Below are 22,462 nucleotides of genomic sequence, written 5' to 3'. Positions count from 1 at the left end.
GACATTTCAAATCACTGGTTAAGACTAGATTGCAAGATCATTTTGTACAAAACTGGAATAACTCTGTTGATAACTCTCCAAAATGTCTTGTATATCGTATGTATAAAAAAGTACATTGTTTTGAAAAATATCTGGATACTAGTATCTTGCCACATAATTTAGCTAAGACTCTTTGTAAATTTAGAACTATGAGTCATTCTTTACCTATTGAGAAGGGAAGACATTATAACATTGAACGTTGTGAAAGAAAATGTACACTTTGTGACAAATATTCAGTTGGGGATGAATTTCACTATCTATTTGAATGTGACTTCTTCAGTGCCAGTAGAAAAAAGTCAGTGCCAAAGTATTATTTTAACCATCCTAGTTCATTCAAATTAGATGATCTTATGAATTGTAAAATTAAGTCAAAACTTATTAAACTAGCATTATTTTGTAAAACCATTTTGTCTTTAAATAATTTCATTCTCCATGTAAAATATATTGATCTCATAGTTGGATGCACATGTGTAACTCTTAGAAACAGTAAAATGACTTATAGCTTTATTTTTTTTTAGATAACAATATGCTGCTTTGTTGTTTGTATACTTAGCATTGTCTTTGAAATTACTGGTTCAATATGTGTATCATTGTTCTCATCACATGCATATTATATGCCCTGATGTAGAAATAAACTTGAAACTTTAGAGACTGGAACCAGAACATCATTCTCAGTCATTTATTTTGAAATGTGCACATAAATAAGCGTCACAAATCTTTCTATTTTAGGTATAATACAGCAAGTATGTCATTGCTTTTGGTTGGACAGTAACACTGTCAACATTTGGAGAAATACTGTTAGCCTCGGGCCTTTGACAATATCCCTTCTCATACGGACAATATTTACTCTCCCATTCCAAGCAATGTAATATCTATATAACATTCACTTAAGCATGAACAAGTAAAATAATATCATATGTAGCATGTTGCTGATACTTTTATTAGTTCGTAGTTCTATCAACTTTAATTAATTTTATGTATCTTCTCATTACAATTCACCACATCTTACAAGTCTGGAATCATTAGTAGTGCTAGTTCCACGGTCATAAACAGTCCTTTACCACAGAAAACTTAGTATTCACCATTTTGTGGTAAACGTGAGCTTATTGAAATGTTTTAATGTCTATACATTATTTTTAAATATAAATTTGCAATACATCTTTTTTTCATGATATCCATCTCAAAGTGTACGAGTTCGCAAACACAAACTTTTTTACAAGTTGGTCAGCTTTTTGATATATTTTTCCGGTACAATGCGAGTTTGTTTTCCTCTGTACACAAAAACTCATCATTGTTTCTTGAATACGACACTCTATTCCTATAGACATATCACGCTGACATTCTGCCAGGCATTTATATTGAGTATACAACATGCATTCATTTCTGTAAACTATTATTCAGAGCATACCTGTCAAAAATATTCTGATGAAAATAAAAAAAGTCCTTCGCCAGATCATAAATAGTCGGGGACGCTGATCTAAAAAAAAAGTCCGAGTACGGCTTAACCACAGCCGGGTTAATGCTTGAACTTGACTGCCACGAGGTGCCAGCAAAGTTGTACTTTTAGATAGTTCTTGTAATTCAAAATCTTAAAGATCTTAGAATCTCTCAGATTTTAGTAAACTATTAAGTTATTGAATTTTATGGTATTACGTACAGTATTGTGTAAACGTTCTCTTACCAACTGTCTTACGAATTTGTGTACACTTTGTATGCCATACTGTATATGTATTTTTTAACATTGATTCAGTGGTGTAAAGCAAAAAAGTGTAAAATACACAGACCTATTTATTTTTATAGCTCTCAAGTTGTGTTAAGTTATTATATTGCCACAATGTCGGATAATAGCAGTACATCAATATTCACTAATTATAGAGCACGAACTGCTACCAGTAACAGTCGAAAAACGAGCACATGCGTGCGTTTATGCGTGCGCGCGCGTGTGTATGTGTGTTGGAGAGGGGGATAGGTCAGCCGTCCAATTTTTACCGGAAACCGTATACCGTAATTTATTTATGAAACACATTTATTCGTCCAATCAGATCATGTTTAACATATTTCGTCCAATTACACAGGTTGTTGTGTATCGTAATCTTTTCATTTTCTGCCGTCATGTGAACGATTCAACAGCTTGGCAAAATATTTGGAAGAAATGACATTTTAGCCTGAGGAAATGCCGACGTTAGAAGAGATAAGTGAAACATGCCTTGCGGTTTGCCAAGTTCCAATCGGCGTATCAGAACTTTCCATACGCAGTTTTGTTGAAAGTCATTTTCAATATGGGCGAATAGTGGACACAGACAAAGTCGACGGAATCGAAAGTAGCAGAAATTTGACGAGATTTGTGCTATTATGTTCCTCAGCAACAGGTTCCTTACTTTATTATATATGTATAATAACGTTTCTATAATTTCGAGAACTCATACGTATCAGGGAAACGTTTATTACTTAGAATTCGACAAAAAACTGCCCTACTTTCGGTTTCAAAACGAAAGTTGTTTTTTTCCGGAAAATTGATGTGGACATTTGTAGAAAGAAAAAGTTACATTGAGTATGCTTAATTATGTGCAGTTTGATTCTCTTTCATGTCATAACAAATAATAAAATAATTTTTACTTGGACAATTTTATCGATAAAGTCAAATGAGGAAGTACAGCGAACTTGCCTTTCCCAAACCAGTTTTTAATTTTTTATCGTTTTACTTCGTCAGGTTTATATTTTAAATATAAATATTATCTTAAATGCTGGACAAATATGTCACGATCAAAATAACGTGAAAAGAAATTTGAAACAAACGTTGTTTGTAACAGATTTCTGTAATTGATCAGACTGGTACTGTGCGTAATCAGGGTCATACTCGCCTATTCCGAATCACCACAAATGAATTGAAATTGTTTTCTTATTACTATTGGCAACAACATAAAACTACCATCTTGAATCGAAAACTGAAATTATTTTATGTTAGGAATAGAAATAATCGCATTCAAGGCCAATTAAATGACTAAAACAATAGGCATGACATCCTTCTCTGGCATTATTGAAATATGCTGTTTTAAAACAGTCATGTGGGCGGTCTTGTCCTTCGTGTGAATAAAATAGTCACATGGTATAAGACCTTTGCCTTTTCCTTTAACATCTGGCCATGGGTAAAAACATACATGTGATAAGTTCAGAATCCCAAAACTGGAGGTTTGCCATTTTTCAGCTGGAGTTGGGGTCTCAAAACTGGAGGTTTTTCATCGACATAAATTAAGCGCGCGGACACATAACTTAGAGGCAAAATCCAACATTTTCGGCCACAAAATAATGTATGTAAGTCTACACCAGAAGAAACAATCCTCATAACTCTTGATTTGAATTTTGACAGAGTTATGCCACTTTTTAACTTCATTTTTTTTTTTTTGTTAAAGTTTTATATAATGTCTAATATCTCTGTTACATTCAAAGCTATTGACTATTATGCCCCTTTTACTGGCAAAGCTTTAATTGCCCCTTTTACTGGCAAAGCTTTAATTGCCCATTTTACTGGCAAAGCTTTAATTCAGAGTCAATCACTGAGAAAAGGCAAGCATGCTATCTTACAGAAGCTCCCTCTTGTTCTAACTTTAAACTTTCTTAACAGGTTACTGTAAATTTGTAGAAACAAAGTCTCAATTTAGGTCTGAAATGAAGGTGAACATGGATTAACATTATTCTACTCGAGGACTTAAAAAAAAAACGAAGCTCTAAATTGGTCTGAACACAACTCATAAATTATGTAAATTCTTTACCCCACCCATTTTCGTATAAAAATACTGATGATTTTGACAGAAAAATAGAAAACAGAAATGCATCAACATGTATTCACCCTTACCCTTAATAATGTAGATTGATGTTATCAAATAAATGAGTGTGTGTTGTCATCCAATTTTCAATCAAATATGTCCGATTTAGAAGCAAATTAATTTGGTAAACATTGGGAAGAAAATGGCGTAACTACATAAGGGGAAATAACACTCCTGTTCTAAAAATATAATGGGTTGTTTTTTCCAACAGTTATTTATGTGATTTTATTACCGAGCAAAAGTTTTCTTTGAATGATCAAAATTCATTTCAGTTGGGAATTATTTCTTATGACTGAGAGTTTTTTGCTTCAAATTGGTAAAAAATGGAGCTTAATTGGCATTGAGAATGGGCAGATATTCGGCCCCCGTGAGACAGGTGGAAAATGCCCTGCTTGTCTAATCCCTTATCAAAACAAACAATTAATAATTCACCTGTGAAAACAACTCTTTCCTCCAGGTACATGTGTGTCAAACATGTATAATACTGTATAATACACAACAGTCGTTGACACTTTGATTTACTGTGCAAACATGTTTGGCACTCCTCGGTAATGATCAACCCAGTCATAATACTGATCTTTTTTTTTTTTGAAAAGCGGGAGAAATATGGTTTTGGTCGGGAGACGGGAGGCAAGGTGAAAAAATCAGGATTTTGACCCTCCCGCACGGGAGGTCACATGTATGGTAAAAATAATAACATAAATTAATATTTTGGACACATTGAATCGGCATTTTTTCTGCAACCTTTAAACAACATGCAGCAGAACAGAACTGAAAATGTGTGATTCGGAATAGGCACAATGTATGCCATCTATATTTCCTCTTTAGGCATCTCAATGGTCAAGTTGTTTTTAATGTGGAATATATGACTGGAAAGAGCGTAAAATTTCCTTCTTTTTAATCTCCCTTTCGTTTCATTTCGTTAAAAAACTAAAACGCAATCGCTTCTTGAATCTGACATTTGTGTTTACATTCGTCAGATTTCCACATAAGAAAAATATAGCATTTGGACAATGTTGCAAATATGGATTATGTAAGAATAACTTGAACGATTACCAGCAATGAATTATTAGTTTAATGCATTAGATATAAAACCAAAACATAGCTTACGATTTTTCTTGACGTATGCGCGACGGCTGCTTTAAAGCTTGGAAATGAGTCAGTTTACAGACTGGTTCAGAATAGGCGAGTTCACTGTACAAAAACTCAGGAAGAGCGAGTGCTTGTACTAATTTAAATAAAAAATAGTATGACCAGAGTTGATTAATTTAAAACTGAAATTTTTTGCCCTTTGCAGCCTCGTTGTTGTAATGGTTTGGTACTGGTAGATCGAGTTTATATATATTATGCATGTTTACTATGTATACAGTGTGTCAAGGTATTCCGAATCTAATCTGGAACAACTGATACGGGGACAGGAAACCGGCATTTATCTTATCTTATGCTGTCGTCCAATCGAAGCATATGCCGTAGGTTATTCTGCTATTACTCAAACACTTACGCCTTTAATACAGTTTAACTGGTCCTTTCAGTGAAAATCTGGGAAAGCATTTGTTGAATTTTTTGTTGAAAACAAAAGTTCTGCCATGAAATTATTGCCTGCATCTGTTTTTAAATGGAAAATATCTACATTAATGTTACTTTTCGCCCTGTGAAAATGGCTAAATCTAGACTTGTCTTACCCAGAGAGAAAGATGTCGTTTTTTACATGATATTTGCCTTGTTGATTTAGAGAATTTAGGACAAAAAAATTAGGACATATTTTAATGAAAATAGCAAGTCAAAACTTTTAACTGAACTGTTGCCTGAAAATATTTGTTTATGATATTGCTGTTCTTCACCATTTAAATGCGTGTTAAACCTAGATGATTTTCTGCAGTTTTATCTAAAAGTTCGGAATACTAAATGTAACTTCGTTGTCGGCCTTTTTAAAAAAAAATGTTGTTATTTTAATTTAAATACATTGTATTTTTCACACATCAGTTTTAAGATTAAATTTATTAAACTAATTTTTGTAGTTTAAACAACAGTTTCGTTTGAAACATTCCCTACATTCAAGAAGAATGTTTGTTTCTGTATGTAGAAATCTGACATTATAAACAATAATTATAATTATGGTTCTACAAGATTAAGAAAAGTGTCGGCTTTCTGTAATTTTCTATTCTTTTTATTCAAATCCAACAAAAATCGGCCCTTTGATAAAGGTTTGAAGTTACGTGGTAAAATATTTCTTCAGGGAAGTGAGCTCGAGTTAATTCATAATAATTAAGCATATCACCACAAGTCATGCAGTCGCATGCTGTTTTTGCTTCAGAATCCCTTTAGATCAATCTCTGATCATCTAATTATCGCCACTTAACATGTGACTGGTAAACCCTTTGAACAATAAGTGTTATATAGCTCCATGATTAACATGAGGTAATATGCTAATTACACGCTAATCGATAGTGGCGAAAACAAAATATCGATCGCTAACGACTGGTCGATATTTACAGGTATGGACAACATCATAATACAGATAAATGTATTGATTTATACGGAGTTTCTACTCCCCGTATTAGACCTTCCTGATCTAATGCAGTTCTGAATCACTTCATTTTTTCCTTCACATAATTATTGCCAATAAAAAGTAAATGTTTTGTCCCTTGAATGTCCCATAGTAACACAAATAATATCACAAACTTTTGAGAAGTTACGTGTCATATTGTTCTTGCAGGGGAGATAAATGTTGTAAAAAGTGATTCGGAACTACTTGACTGATTACGTTTGGAAATGACCTCATATAAAATTGAAGGCTTTCTTATTTTCAAAATAACTTTTTGCAGATGGAAATAAACAGTCATGACTATGTTTTGAAATGTTTATTGTAATCTAAATTCTGCATATTTTTCTGTAGACTGGCAATTATTTGCAAATTTGCAGCGAATATCAGTATGTACCCCGTGGCCAAACTAGTAATCACAGAAATAAAATAATACCTTTTTTTTTTTTCATCTTGCCATATGAACACTAAACCCCAAAGGACACAGTTCTGTTTGATATATTGAACGTTTTCTGTTAGGTGATTCGGAACTGCTTGACACACTGTACTCTTAGCTGCTTTCCTGCAATGGTTGTTCAGAAAATCAGAACATTGCTGTACAGTGTTTCCTGTTTTGCCCATAGTTTGGTTCAAATGATCAATTTTGTTGAAATTGTTGTCGTAGTGCTTTAGTGGATATTATTTGTTAATGTATACTGTTGGTCTGTCCGTTGTAATAGCGGCCCCAGGTTCTCAGCATAATCTTGGACTGACGGACAGCAAATAATCACAGTTCATCTATCTATCTTCATATACTGCTTAACTCCCCTTTCGAGTATTATTAGCAGATGCGCAGTCAGTGCATGAGAAAGATTTATACAACAGTGTTGACAGTGAGATGTCAAAGTGATAAAGTGAGACTGAAAAAAAAGTAGTGTTAGATATACAGACAAGAGGAGTAAAATTAGGTTAAAAATGCACTTTGCTACAAGTAATTGCATGTATGTTGGCATACTGTCTGCTTGAAAGATTCGAGCGTAGACAGGAGAACAACTTCAGATGGGAGGTTGTTCCATAAGACCAGAGTACTTGGAAAAAATGAAAATTTGTAGTAATTAGAAACTGTATGGATTTGTCTATAGGCCAGGGTGTGTGTGTGATGAGTTGACAGACAGACAGACTGATAATCACATACACACTTATATTACTCAGTGGGACTTAATGTTGGACACTGTTACTAAACAACTAAGAAGTTTATTGTGATTAATATATTTTAAGATAAGATAAGTTTTATCTTAACATTAGGTAGAGTTTCCAACTTGGCAAGGTCCATACTGAAATTGACAGAAAATTAATTACAAATGAAAGTGGTATGAATTCTGTCCAATAACACCGTCATAATTCGTGTCCGGAGCATAACTAAATAACCTTGCAAGGTATTGACTTCAAGCTAGGCTTGTATGTAGGTGGCAATGAGACGATGTGCACATGAACCTGGTCTTTAACCCTTACCCTGCTAAATTTCTGTAATGAACTTGTCCATCTTTCAATTTGGACAGTGTCATTAACTGCTTAAAGGGGTGCTTACCAAAAAGATACTGACTGAATAGCAAACAGTGCAGATCATGATCTACACTGGTCGCAAAGGTAGAATCAGATGTTTCCAGCATGCTAAGGGTTAAGTCAAAGGTCAAGGTCATAAATTTAGCTTAAATGTCAAATTTGTCTGATGAACCATTCAAGGTATTGACTTCATACTTGGCATGTAGGTAGGTAGAGATGAGATGATGTGCAGAGTGCATGAACCAGGGTGGTAGGTCAAAAGTCAAGGTCACAAATGGAGCTCAAAGGTCAAATTTGTCTGGGTTTTTTTTGTATGGAGCATAGCTTATTAACCATTCTAGGTATTGACTTTAAACTTGTCATGTAGGTAGGTAGTGATGAGATGATATGCAGATTGCATGAACCCGGGTGGTTGGTCAAAGGTCAAGATCAAATCTGCCCATCATATTTCATGTCCAGAGCACAACTTATAAAATATTAAAGGCATCAACTTGAAACTTGAGGCGATGTGCAAACTGCAATAATCTACGATACACTCCCCCTCCCCCGCCCCCTAAAATCCTTCAGTTTTTTGCCCTTTAGTATCATGTCACCACCACATACACACACACTCCCTGCTTCCCCCAGCCCCACCTCTTACCAAAAGAAAATCTTTAAATTTTGCTTCTTATATAACCCCTTGGCCATATATTGTGTCGCTTTGTGAGGTCTTGTAGTCAATTTGTTCCATGACCACATGGGGCTGAGTCATTGTTTTAGCTATGAATATAACTTAACTGTATTGTTACCTTCTATGATCTCTTTCTTTCATTTTGTTTGAAACAGATGTAGATCATATGTGTAAAGAGGTGAAAGAAGAAAAAATACAAATAGAAGACAAATATTTCATGGTGAAATATCAGAAAGCAATAGCTTGTGAACTTCCAGACAGATGGAAAGATTTTGAGGTTTGTAATGAGAATTACTGTGGTTTTTGAAATGAATTTGCCAATATGAAAATACTGCTTCTCAGAATTATTTATGTTAATACATACATTAGTTAAAGTGGTGATCTTATTAATAATGAAAGTAAGCTTTTTTTCGAAAGTAGTAGAAGTAATACTGCAGAAAAAGTGTACTTTTATCCCTTGTTAGATACCAGAGCCAGATAACAGTCAGCCTCAGTCCTCTGCTGATTCAACACGGGAACCGGAGTCACATGTAGGACCAGAGCTACCACCCAGGAGACCAGAACAACAAACACCACCAGGAAGAGACCAACATCAAATACCACCACATGCATGGCCTCAAGGACCCTATGGTGCTGTGTCAGGATTTTATCACAACATACCGATGAATCCTCAGGGAGATGCAGATCACAGACAAGGAGCTGATGATTTACAAATGAACCAAGGCGATATGCATCAGCAAGTGCATTTGTTAGCAAATGCACAGGGTCAGCCTCCCATGCAAGCACATGAACACCAGCAAGGTCATCCTCCAGGCTTGGGTCCGCAATTTGGTCCACAGCAAAATTTTCGGTTTAGCCCTGGTGGTCAAGGACAGTTTCCACCAGGTTTTCCTATGTTTGCAATGCCCCCAACTTTTCAGTCTGACCAACAAAATGCTCCAAGAGGACAAAATATGCAATTTAGACCTCGAATGCCTATGCCTATGCCATTTCTGGTTTATGATCCTCAAAGTGGTCCGATGATCCCATATCCTAGACCAGGATTTCCTGGCATGCCACCCCAACAAGCTCAAGGGGGAGGTGGACCTGGGAGACCTCCACCCCAACAGCCTTCAGGACCACCTCCACATTACAATGATGGTAATTTCAGAGGTCAAGGTCAGTCTTCTGAAGTCAAGTCATCAATAGACAGACCTGATTATGGTAATTATTTTATATTTTATTTCATACTTGATTGCTAAGTATTGGTACTTAATGTGTCGATGGTAAGGAACATGGTTAAATTACGAAAAAGGTGAGGTAGTGTGTAACCATTTTTGGAAAAACTCACACATACCCCTTTGGCTGAAAATGTCCAAAATGGGTCTGATTATACAAGAAATTTATTAGTACCCTAATGGTTGAAAACAGTTTCGGGGACTATAGGAATGTGCTTTTCTGTCCGTCATTCCGTCCGTCCGTCCGCAATTTCGTGTCCTGTCCATAACTCTGTCATCCATGAAGGGATTTTAATATTACTTGGCACAAATGTTCCCCACAATAAGACGACATGTCTTGCGCAAAACCCCGACCCCCTAGCTTAAAGGTCAAGGTCACAATTGGAGGTCAAACGTCAACAGGGCTTTTTTCCTGTCCGGTCCATAACTATGCCATCCATAAAGGGATTTTAATATTACCTGGCACAAATGTACCTCATAATAAGACGATGTGTCATGCACAACTTTCGGACCCTAGCTCAAATGTCAAGGTCACACTTGGCAGTCAAATATTTACATAGCATGAACAGGGTCTGTTTCGTGTCCGGTCCATAACTCCGTCATTCATTAAAGGATTTTAATATCACTTGGCACATATGTTCCCCATGATGAGATGACATGTTATGCGTAAATCCCGGACCCCTGGCTCAAAGATCAAGGTCACAATTGAAGGTCAAAGATCAACAGGGCTTTTTTCCTGTCGGGTCCAAAACTCTGCCATCCATGAGGAGATTTTGATATTACTTGGCACAAATGTTCCCCATGATAAGACGACATGTCCTGTGCAAAACCCGGACCCCTAGCTTAAAGGTCAAGGTCACAGTTGGAGGTCAAAGGTAAATAGGGTTTTTTCGTGTCGGGTCCAGAACCCTGTCATCCATCAAAGGATTTTAATATTACTTGGCATAAATGTTCCCCATGATAAGATGACATGTCATTCGCAACACCCAGAACCCTTCTTAAAGGTCAAGGTCACACTTTGAGATCAAAGGTCAATGGGACTTTTTCCTGTCAGGTCTATAACTTTGTCATGTAAAACAGGATTTAAATATCAGTTTGCACAAATATTCCCTTGGATGAGACAATGTGTTGTGTGCAACACAGGAGCTGCAAGGTCAAGGTCACACTTGGAAGTCAAAGGCAAAAAGGGCTTTTTCCCTGTCTAGTCTGTAACTCAACAATCCTTGAAGGGATTTTAATATCACTTGGCACAATTGTTCACCTCCATGAGATGAAGTGTCATGCTCAAGAACCTTGTCCCTAGGTCTAAGGTCAAGGTCACACATAGAGGCCAAAGGTCAGATACAAGAATGACTTTGTTCCGAGCATTTTCTTCTTCATGCATGGAGGGATTTTGATGTAACTTGGCACAAATGTTCACCACCGTGAGGCACCCTTGTTTTTAGAATTACGTCCCTTTGTTTTACTATAAATAGATTATATTGTAACTTATTTATTACTGGCTGTAAGGAAAAATCGAGACCACTTTTCTGTTGTACAACATGCATGTTACATCCAGTTTTTAGGAGCATTTTGACCTATCTCTGCCTGGTAAAGAGTTTCTTGTGGACTTATATAGAATTTTTTTTTTTTTAGCAAAGTGACAAGGTGAGCTATTGTGACCGCTTGATGTCCTTTGTGCGTTGTCAGTCGTACGTCGTCTGTCATCCGTCAACAGTTTCTAAAAAAATCTTCTTCTTGAAAACCACTGGGCAGAATTACACCAAACTTCACAGGAATGATCCTTGGGTGGTCCCCTTTCAAAATTGTTCAAAGGATTGAATTCCATGCAGAACTGTGGTTGTCATGGCAACCGAAAGGAAAAACTAAAAATCTTCTTGTCCAAAACCACAGGGCCTAGGGCTTTGATATCTGGTGTGTAGCATCATCTAGTGGTCCTCTACCAAGATTGTTCAAATTATCCCCCTAGGGTCAAATATGGTCCCACCACGGGGGTCACATGGTTTATATAGACTTATATAGGGAAAACTTTGAAAATCTTCTTGTACAAAAGCACATGGCCTAGGGCTTTGATATTTGGTATGTAGCATCATCTAGTGGTCCTCTACGAAGATTTTTCAAATTATCCCCCTAGGGTTAAATATGGCCCCGCCCCGGGGGTCACATGGTTTATATAGACTTATGTAGGGAAAGCTTTGAAAATCTTCTTGTACAAAACCACATGACCTAGGGCTTTGATATTTCGTATGTAGCATCATCTAGTGGTCCTCTACCAAGATTGTTCAAATTATCCCCCTAGGGTCAAATATGGCCCCCCCGGGGGTCCCAAGTTTTACATAGACTTATATAGGAAAAAGCTTTAAAAATCTTCATGTCTGAAACCATACTACTTAGTATGATGCATTGTGTAGTATTTCTCTACCAAAATTGTTCAAATTATGCCCCTGGGGTTAAAAGAGGCCCCGCCCTGGGGTCACTTATTATGTGAGCTATATAGGAAAAATGCTTAAAAAATCATCTGATCCTATTTCCAAGACTGTTTAATTATAATTACCTGATGACCCCAAGTGATATGATGTCACTTGACTGTGACCTTGACCTACTGACCTACTTTCTTGTTTTTAGCTCACCTGTCACATAGTGACAAGGTGAGCTTTTGTGATCACCCTTCGTCCATCGTCCGTCGTCACTCTGTCTGTGCGTCCGTCCGTGCGTCAACAATTCCTTGTCTGCACGATAGTGGTTTCATTTATGATTTTTTTTAACCAAACTTGCACACAACTTGTATCACCATAAGATCACGGTTCCTTTCTTGAACTGGCCAGATCCCATTATGGGTTCCAGAGTTTTGGCCCCTGAAAGGGCCAAAATTAGCTATTTTGACCTTGTCTGCACAATAGCAGCTTTATTTATGATTTGATTTTTACCAAACTGGCACACAACTTGTATCACCACGAGATCTTGGTTCCTTTCTTGAACTGGCCAAATTCCGTTATGGGTTCCAGAGTTATGGCCTCTTAAAGGGTCAGAATTAGCTATTTTGACCTTGTCTGCACAATAGCAGCTTCATATATGATTTGAATTTAACCAAACTTGCACACAACTTGTATCACCAGAAAAAAAACCTTGGTTCCTTTCTTGAACTGGCGAGATTCCATTATGGGTTCCAGAGTGATGGCCCCTGAAAGGGCCAAAATTAGCTATTTTGACCTTGTCTGCACAATAGCAGCTTCGTTTATGATTTGAATTTAATCAAACTTGCACAAAACTTGTGTCACCATAAGATCTCGGTTCCTTTCTTAATCCGGCCAGATCCCACAATGGGTTCCAGAGTTATGGCCCCTGAAAGGGTCAAAATTAGCTATTTTGACCTTGTCTGCACAATAGCAGCTTCATATATGATTTGATTTTAACAAAACTTGCACACAACTTGTATTACCATGAGATCTTGCTTCCTTTCTTCAACTGGCCAGATTCCATCATGGGTTCCAGAGTTATGGCCCCTTAAAGGTCCAAAATTGGCTATTTTGGCTTTTGCAGCCATATAGAGACTTCGTTTATGGTTTTATTTGATACAAACTTCCAAAATATCTTCAACAACAATAAATCTTGGATTCCATGACAAATCAGATCCAATCGTAGGTTCCAGAGTTATTTTATATCTGATTACCTCCCCTGATTGTAATCAAAATGGATTTATATCAGTAAGTACTTATAGGACTTATTTGAAATTTCATTATTGTTATTAGTTGGACAGAGACAATCAGGGTAGATAACTATGGACTGGTTTTATGTCAAATTACCTCCCTTTATTTCAAATTAAAATGGGTATATCTCCATAACTAATGAAGATACTGATCTGAAATTTCATTTATGTCAACAGATTTTTTTGGCAGATCCTTCTTTTGTTCACTTACAATATTTATTTTTTTAATTACTTCCCTTTTACATTACTATAAATAGCTTATTTTTAGTAACTTTTTTATTATTGGCCGTAGGGAAAAGCCGAGACCACTTATCTGTGGTACAACATGGATGGTACCTCCAATTTTTAGGTGTATTTTGACATATCTATACCTTGTAAGAATTTTTTTTTCTTTTTGGTTAGATTTCTTCCCTTTGTTGTTCCTGTCCTTTGGACTTTGATATTTTACTGAGGACCTTCTTGTCCTCAAGTGCAATGATAACAGGTGAGCGATATAGGGCCATCATGGCCCTCTTGTTTAAGATACAGCCTTGAAATTTTGATGACATACAACAGTTTTGCACAGAAATCATAAAACTGAATTTCATTGACCATGAATGTGACCTACTGACTTTCTTAATATTTTATCATCAGTTTGAGATTTGAAACATGTAGCTCATATTACTCAGGTAAGCGATCCAGGGTCATCATGACCCTCTTGTTTAAGATACAGCCTTGAAATTTTGATGACATACATAGTTTTGCACACCAATCGTAAAACTGAATTTCATTGACCATGAGTATGACCTACTGACATTCTTAATAATTTTATCATCAGTTTGACATTTGAAACATGTAGCTCATATTACTCAGGTGAGCGATTCAGGGTCATCATGACCCTCTTCTTTGATAGTCGGCCAAAAAAATGCCATATGAAAACAACTGTAGGTTTTTATATATATAACCCTCTTCTTTGAAAATCGGCCAAAAAAATGCCATATGAAAACAACTGTAGGTTCTTATATATATAAATTTTAATCCAAGTGTTTTGTTATAACATATTGTATATAAAGTACAATATTGTTTATACATCATTGACAGATATCAGTTCATTATGCCATACTGCAGTATATTATGCCCCCATTTGGACTTCCTGGTTAAAGTTTTGCATACAAAAAACTAATGCAAATATTGACTTGAAACTTCACATGTTTCTTTTGGGTTTATAAAACTAGCTTATAGCATCAAGTCCTGTAGCTCTTATGTGTATTTTGCAAAATTATGTCCCCTTTTGAACTTAATAACTTCTGGTTAAAGTTTTGTATGTAAGTTACTATCTCCAAAACTAATGCAGATACTGGATTGAAACTCTGTTTTAACATTTACAGTAATATTCCTGCTTCGTGGACAACAGCATTGGCTGTCTTACGGACAGCGCTTTTGTTTTTGAAGTATTTGCTTTTACACATATCCAGTGCCCAACTTTCACTAAAATATATTATCTTTAAATTTTACTTCACATGTTGAAAATACTCATAAAATGTATTAAATTTTACTAATTATATAAATTAATTGTTTATAAAGAACTACATTCAGATTTAAATGTCATGCAGTATCAGTAGATTATGAAAATACTTCCAGTTTTCCGTAGTAGTACACGTTGCTATACATGGTATGAAGTTTATATGATATACTACTTTAAACCAATTCATAGTACAGTTAATACACATTAAACCTGATAATTTTATGTTTTTATAAACTATATAATCATATATAGTAATTATTTATATTTTCAAATATTTTTATGTAAAGCTTTTGAGACCACCCCTTTTGTAAATTTTCATTTTGAAAATTATACCTGACAGACCCATAATATTTATAACTTAATATACGGAATTGTTCAGAAGAAGTAGAAAATACTTTGTATTAAGATCACCTTGTTTGGTAATATGTATTTTGTCTTACAACATATTATGTTCTTCGCCTGCTCATGCTCTGTTTTGTAGAAAATATTAAACTTCTTTTTCAAACATATTTTTTCTCTAAATTTATTTTTGTTGCGTGTCTAACAGACTTATCTGGGTACTCTAGGAAACAAAAAATAGTTAACTTAAATTTTTTTTGAAGCATCGCATTTTTAGCTCACCTGAGCCAAAGGCTCATGGTGAGCTTTTGTGACCGCTCCATGTCCGTCGTGTGTCTTGCGTCTGTCAACATTTTCTAAAAAAATCTTCTTCTTGAAAAACAACTTGGCAGAATTACACCAAACTTAACAGGAATAATCCTTGGGTGGTCCCCTTTTAAAATTATTCAAAGAATTGAATTCCATGCAGAACTCTGGTTGCCATGGCAACAGAAAGGAAAAACTTTAATAATCTTCTTGTCCAAGACCACAGGGCCTAGGGCTTTCATATCTGGTATGTAGCATCATCTAGTGGTCCTCTACCAAAATTATTCAAATTATCCCCCTAGGGTCAAATATGGCCCCGCCCTGGGGGTCACATGGTTTATATAGACTTATATAGGGAAAACTTTGAAAACCTTCTTGTACAAAACCACATGACCTAGGGCTTTGATATTTGGTATGTAGCATCATCTAGTGGTCCTCTACCAAGATTGTTCAAATTATCCCCCTAGGGTCAAATATGGCTCCACCCCGGGGTTCCAAGTATTACATAGACTTATATAGAAGAAAAAGTTTAAAAATCTTCTTGTCTGAAATAACAACACTTAGACTTTTGATATTTGGTTTGTAGCATTGTCTTATTGTCCTAAACCAAAATTGTTCAAATTGTACCCCTGGGTGAAAAGAGGCTCTGCCCTGGGGGTCCCAAGTTTTATATAGACTTGTATAGGAAAAAACTTTAAAAATCTTCTTGTCTGAAACCATACAACCTAGGCTTTTGATATTTAGTATGATGCATTGTCTAGTAGTCCTCTACCAAAATTATTCAAATTATGCTCCTGGGGTTAAAAGAGGCCCAGCCCTGGGGTCACTTAGTTATTATGTGAGTTATATAGGAAAAATACTTAAAAGTCATTTGATCCTATTCCCAAGACTGTTTAATTATAATTACCTGATGACCTCAAGTAATATGATGTCACTCAACTGTGACTTTGACCTACTGACCTACTTTCTTGTTAGCTCACCTGTCACGGAGTGACAAGGTGAGCTTTTGTGATTGCACTTCCTCCGTCTTCTGTTGTCCATCCGTAAACTATTACTTTAAACAACATCTCCTCATAAACCGCTAGGCCAATTTCATCCACTTCACAGGAATGTTCCTTGGGTGAAGCTCTACAAAAATTGTTCAAAGAATTGAATTCCATGCAGAACTAAAGAAAAAACTTAAAAAAAATCTTCTTCTCAAAAACAAGAAGCCCTAGAGCTTAGATATTTGGTGTGAAGCATTGCCTAGTGGACCTCTACCAATTTTGCTCAATCATGACCCTGGGGTCAAAATTGACCCCGCCCGAGGGGTCATATGATTTTACATAGGAAAATCTTAAAAAAACTTCTACTCAAAAACCATAAGCCCTAGAGCTTAGATATTTGACATGTAGCATTACCTAGTGGACCTCTACTAAAAATGTTCAAATCATGACCCCGGGGTAAAAATTAACCCCGCCCCAGGGGTCACTTGATTTAACATAGACTTCTATAAGAAAATCTTCAAATTTTTAAAAAAAAATAAACCAGAAGGCCTACAGCTTAGATATTTGTTCAAACATGACCCCCGGGGTCAAAATTGACCCCGTCCCAGGGGTCACTTGATTTTACATAGGAAAATCTTAAAATTTTTTCTAAAAATAAACCAGAAGGTGGTTACTTGATTGTACATAGGGAAATCTTCATAAATTTGCTATAGATAAACCAGAAGGCCTAGATCTTAGATATTTGACCTGTAGCATTGCCTAGTATACTTCTACAGAATTTGTTCAAATCATGACCCCCGGGGTCAAATAGACCCCACCCCATGGGGTTACTTGATAGTACATAGAAAAATCTTCAAAATTTTCTAAAAATAAACCAGAAGGCCTAGAGCTAAGATATTTTACATGTAGCATTGCCTAGTAGACCTCTACAAAATTTGTTCAAATCTTGACCCCCCCCCCCAGGGTCAAAATTGACCCCGCCCCAGTGGTTACTTGATTGTACATAGGGAAATCTTCATAAATTTGCAAAAAATAAACCAGAAGGCCTAGATCTTAGATATTTGATATGTAACATTGCCTAGTAGACTTCTACAAACTTTGTTCAAATCATGACCCCCGGGATAAAATTGACCCCGCCCTAGCGGTAACTTTATTGTACATCAATAAATCTTCAAAAAATTTCTAAAAATAAACCAGAAGACCTAGAGCTTAGATATTTGACATGTAGCATTGCCTTGAGGACCTCCACAAAATTTGTTCAAATCATGACCCCTGGCATCAAATTGGCCCCGCCCCAGGGGTTACTTGATTGTACATAGGAAAATCTTCCAAAAAATGTCTAGAAATAAACTAGAAGGCCTAGAGCTTAGATATTTGGTGTGTAGCATTGCCTAGTGGATCTCTACCAAGTTTTGTTCAAATCATGACCTTGGGTCAAGCTTAAATGCAAATCTTCATAGCAACCATTTAACCAGGTGAGCGATATAGGGCCATCATGGCCCTCTTGTTTTGTCATTTTGACAGCTCTACTTTCACTTTCATTTTCCAAATTTTGCATTTGTTTGAAATGTACATGGTTTGTCACACTTTCAACTCCCGAAGTACCTGGGGAAATATGTAAGACATACAATAACCATAAAAGTTACCGGTAGTATTGACAAAATACTTTTGAAATTGAAAAAGAAGCTTGAAATCTTCTACAAAATAGAATGTAAACCATCGAAGTACATGTGATACAGGACAAAATGTACCGTTTAATAGAGATGACCTGTTTTGTAAATTTCTTCTACTTTTTTTGGACATATATATTTGCTATATTCTTATGATAAACCAAGGCCTACGAGGCGTAGAAAACTAAAACAAAAGACTTTACAAGAACCTTAAATGTGGAGAATCAGATTTTGGTCAAGTAATGTATTTGTTCAAAACTTAAACATCTGATCATTTAAACTTGTTTATGTTAATTGAGTGGTTAATTCATGTTAGATTTTCATTAAAGGTATAAAATTTGGCTTTCCTGTCATGGTTGCCCAGTCAAAATAGAGTTATTTTACCATTAATTTTAGCATAAATTTAATAAACATTCTTAGTCTGGGGAATGATATATAAGAACTATTGTATTATATTTGACAAAGAGTTGCATTTATATATATATATCTGAAATTCTTCAGAAATGCAAGACTTTAGTGTGTTAATGGGATTTTATGCCCCCCTTCGAAGGAGGGGTATATTGTTTTGCAGATGTTGGTTGGTCAGTAGACCAGTCAGTTTCTGGATGATACCTCAAGAACACTTGGGCCTGCGATAATGAAAGTTGATAGGGATGTTGATCATGACTAGCAGATAACCCGTACTAATTTTGAGGTCAGTAGGTCAAAGGTCAAGGTCACAGTGACCCGGAACAGTTAAACCGTTTCCGGACAGTAACTTGAGAACTCTTGGGCCTAGGTTCATGAAACTTAATTTGGAGGTTGATCATGACCAGCAGATGACCCCTGTTGATTTTGAGGCCAGTAGGTCAAATGGCAAAGTCACATTGACCCAGAACAGTTGAACTTTTTTGCCAAATAACTAGAGAATGCTTTGGTGTAAGATCATATTTGATACTGAGGTCACTTAATTATGACTGGTAAATGAGCCATAATTATTGATTTGAGGTCAGTACGTCAAATGTTCAGTGCACAGTGACCAAATAATTTCTGTTCCTTGTGCAGTTACTGAATGCATCAAGGGGGCATTTGTGTTCTGCAAGCTCTTGTTTCACTTTTTTCTTATTTTTTCGTAAACCGATCTACATTTCTTAACAAATTTGACTGCATCAAAAGTTTAACTATCTGATACAGGTCAGAGTCACTGGATAAGGTAAACTGTTCAACAACATATCTCAGTAACATGTTTCCTGTCATCTGCTGTGTGCAGGAACATTTAGAAAGTGCTACATGGTCTTTAATAGTGACAAGGATCCTGCTTATAGTAATGCTTCAATGAATATTATTTGCTGTTAATTGAAAGCAATAACCATAAAATGAAGTCCCTGCCATGTTATGATATAAACACTTTTAAGTGTCAGAGCAACCCCACAAAGGCCCATTTATTTATATCTATTTCTTTTTCCTCCTTTCTGAACATATAATATTTAAAAAAAATGACCCCCAAAGTCTAACTTGAGGAGGTCATGCTGACCCTCAGTATAAATTTCCATGGGAAAACCATGTATTTTCAATTATTATCACCTCCCTTTGCCTATTTTGGATGCACAACCAAGATAGACTGGAAATGAAATTGATTCCAAAGCTATACAAATTATATTGAAATTGAAAGAACTTGGTTTTTTAAATGCTTCCATATTAAAGAACCGTTATTCCAAAATTTATCAAAAGCATTAAGTATAAATTTCTAAAAGTGATCTAACTATATCTAATGGGTTGTTTTGTGCCGTAAATAAATCCAGTTTAAAAACAGATAATATGAAAAATGAAATGTTGTAAAATGTTATTTAAATGTAATTGACCACCTTTAATGTTTACCTTAATGTTTACCTTTGTTTTGAAGTCAAATATAAATACAGCTCTTATAATGGAGCAATGCCCATTCATTTATTCACAAAATTCTGCTTTTATCAGGTGCAGCCAGGCAGAATCAAGTCATTGCAGATCAAGATGAAGAAATGCAAAAATTGCAGGCAAAATTAGAGAGAGAAAACCAACCAGAAACGGTGGAAAATCAAGGTTAATCCTTTATTTAGATAGTGCAAAAATAATATAGCTCACCAGAGCCTGAATCAGATAACTCCAACATCTCTTTCACTTTTTAGCTCCACTATTCGGAGAATAGGGGTGCTTTTCTACTTGCCCTGGCATCGGCGTGAGCTTTCTTGGTTTAAGTTTTACGGCAACCTTTGTTAGCCCACCATCATCAGATGGTGGGCTATTCAAATCACTCTGCGTCCATGGTCTGTCGTCCTTCCGTCCGTCCGTCCTTCCGTCCGTTAACAATTTCTCGTTATCGCATCTCCTCAGAAACTATCGGGGAGATTTTGACCAAACTTTGTGAGAAAGATGTATTTGTACCCTAGTTGTGTCCCCCTGAAAATCAGACTGGTTCAACAATTTTTTAGTAAGTTATGGCCCTTTGTTTATTTCTATAATTTACATAGATTTATATAGGGAAAAACTTTGAAAATCTTCTTGTCCAAAACCACAGAGCCTAGGTCTTTGATATTTGGTATGAAGCATCATCTAGTGGTCCTCTACCAAGATGATCCAAATTATTTCCTTGGGGTCTAATATGGCCCCGCCTCTGGGGTCAAATGGTTTATATAGACTTATATAGGGAAAAACCTCTTGTTCAAAACCACAGGGCCTAGGGCTTTGATATTTTGTATATGACATCATCTAGTGGTATTCTACTAAGATTTTTCAAATTATCCCCCTAGGGTCAAATATGGCCCCGCCCCAGGGGTCACATGGTTTACATAGACTTATATAGGGAAAAACGTTGAAAATCTTCTTGTCCAAACCACAAAGCCTAGGGCTTTGGCATTTGTAATGTAGCATCATCTAGTGGTTCTCTACCAAGTTTGTTCAAATTATCCCCCTAGGGTCAAATATGGCCCCGCCCTGGGGGGTCACATGGTTCATATAGACTTATATAGGGAAAAGATTTTAAAATCTTCTTGTCAATAAACTACAACATTCAACTTTGGACCACATGTATGGTTTTGAGTGGCAAGATGAACCTTGACATGAGTTGACCTTGATTTTGACCTAGTGACCTACTTTCACATTTCTGTAGCTACAGCCTTCAAATTTGGACCACGTGCATAGTTTTGTGCACTGAAAAAAACTTTGACCTTGATTTTGACCTACTGACCTACTTTCACATTTCTCAAGCTACAGCCTTCAAATTTGGACCACATGCATAGTTTTGTGTACCGAAACAAACTTTGAACTTTACATTGACCTAGTGACCTACTTTAACATTTTTGAAGGTACCGGCTTCAAATTTGGAACACATGCATAGTTCTGTGTTCCGAAATAAAATTTGACCATGATTTTGACCTAGTGACCTACTTTCACATTTCTCGAGCTACAGCCTTCAAATTTGGACCACTTGCATAGTTTTGTGTACCGAAATGAACTTTGACCTTAAGATTGACCTAGTGACCTACTTTCACATTTCTGTAGTTACAGGCTTCAAATTTAGACCACATGCATAGGATTGTGTACCGAAACAAACTTTGACCTTGACATTGACCTAGTGACCTACTTTCACATTTTTGAAGGTACAGGCTTTAAATTTGGACCACGTGCATAAATTTGTGTTCTGAAGTGTAATTTGACCTTGATTTTGACCTAGTGACCTACTTTCACATTTCGTCCTTGAAATTGATCTAGTGATCTCCTTTCACATTTCTCAAGCTACAGCTTTCGAATTTGGACCACATGCACAGTGTTGTATACGGAAATGAAATTTGACCTTGAGCTAGTCAGTAAGTCTTGAAATTTGGAACACTCAAAAATGGCACATTGGTGGGCGCCAAGATCACTCTGTGATCTCTTGTTTTTATTATGCCCCCCCGAAGGTGGGCATATTAAAATTGCACTTTCGGTCTGTCCGTCCGTATGATTGTGTGTCTGTGCATCCGTGTAAATTCTTGGCTGAGCTGTAACTCTGCCATCCATAAAGGGATTTTGAAATAAATTGGCATAAATGTTCACCATAATGAGATGACATGTCATGCGAAAGACCCTAGTTCCAAGGTCAAGGTCACAGAGGCCAAAGATT

At 36.2% G+C, this 22,462-nt stretch overlaps 1 protein-coding gene across 2 annotated transcripts in view; it reads left to right on the top strand.

The window, feature by feature from the left end:
* The first annotated feature begins 2,110 nt into the window (after positions 1-2,110).
* Positions 2,111-22,462, top strand: part of LOC123547552 (protein mono-ADP-ribosyltransferase PARP14-like) — a 221,420-nt gene continuing 201,068 nt past the window's right edge. The window contains exons 1-4 of one of the 2 annotated variants that reach the window (XM_053551803.1): positions 2,111-2,408; positions 8,773-8,894; positions 9,082-9,820; positions 20,299-20,403. In XM_053551803.1, the coding sequence (XP_053407778.1) occupies positions 2,213-2,408; positions 8,773-8,894; positions 9,082-9,820; positions 20,299-20,403 (1,162 nt within the window). In that variant the 5' untranslated portion in view covers positions 2,111-2,212. The remainder of the gene's footprint in view (positions 2,409-8,772; positions 8,895-9,081; positions 9,821-20,298; positions 20,404-22,462) is intronic. The other variant, XM_053551802.1, reaches the window with a different exon arrangement.

Source organism: Mercenaria mercenaria, chromosome 9 (genome assembly GCF_021730395.1).
Source record: "Mercenaria mercenaria strain notata chromosome 9, MADL_Memer_1, whole genome shotgun sequence".
Taxonomy (NCBI): Eukaryota; Metazoa; Mollusca; class Bivalvia; order Venerida; family Veneridae; genus Mercenaria; species Mercenaria mercenaria.
Note: the sequence above shows the minus strand (reverse complement) of the source record. Positions and strands in the feature narration are given on the sequence as shown.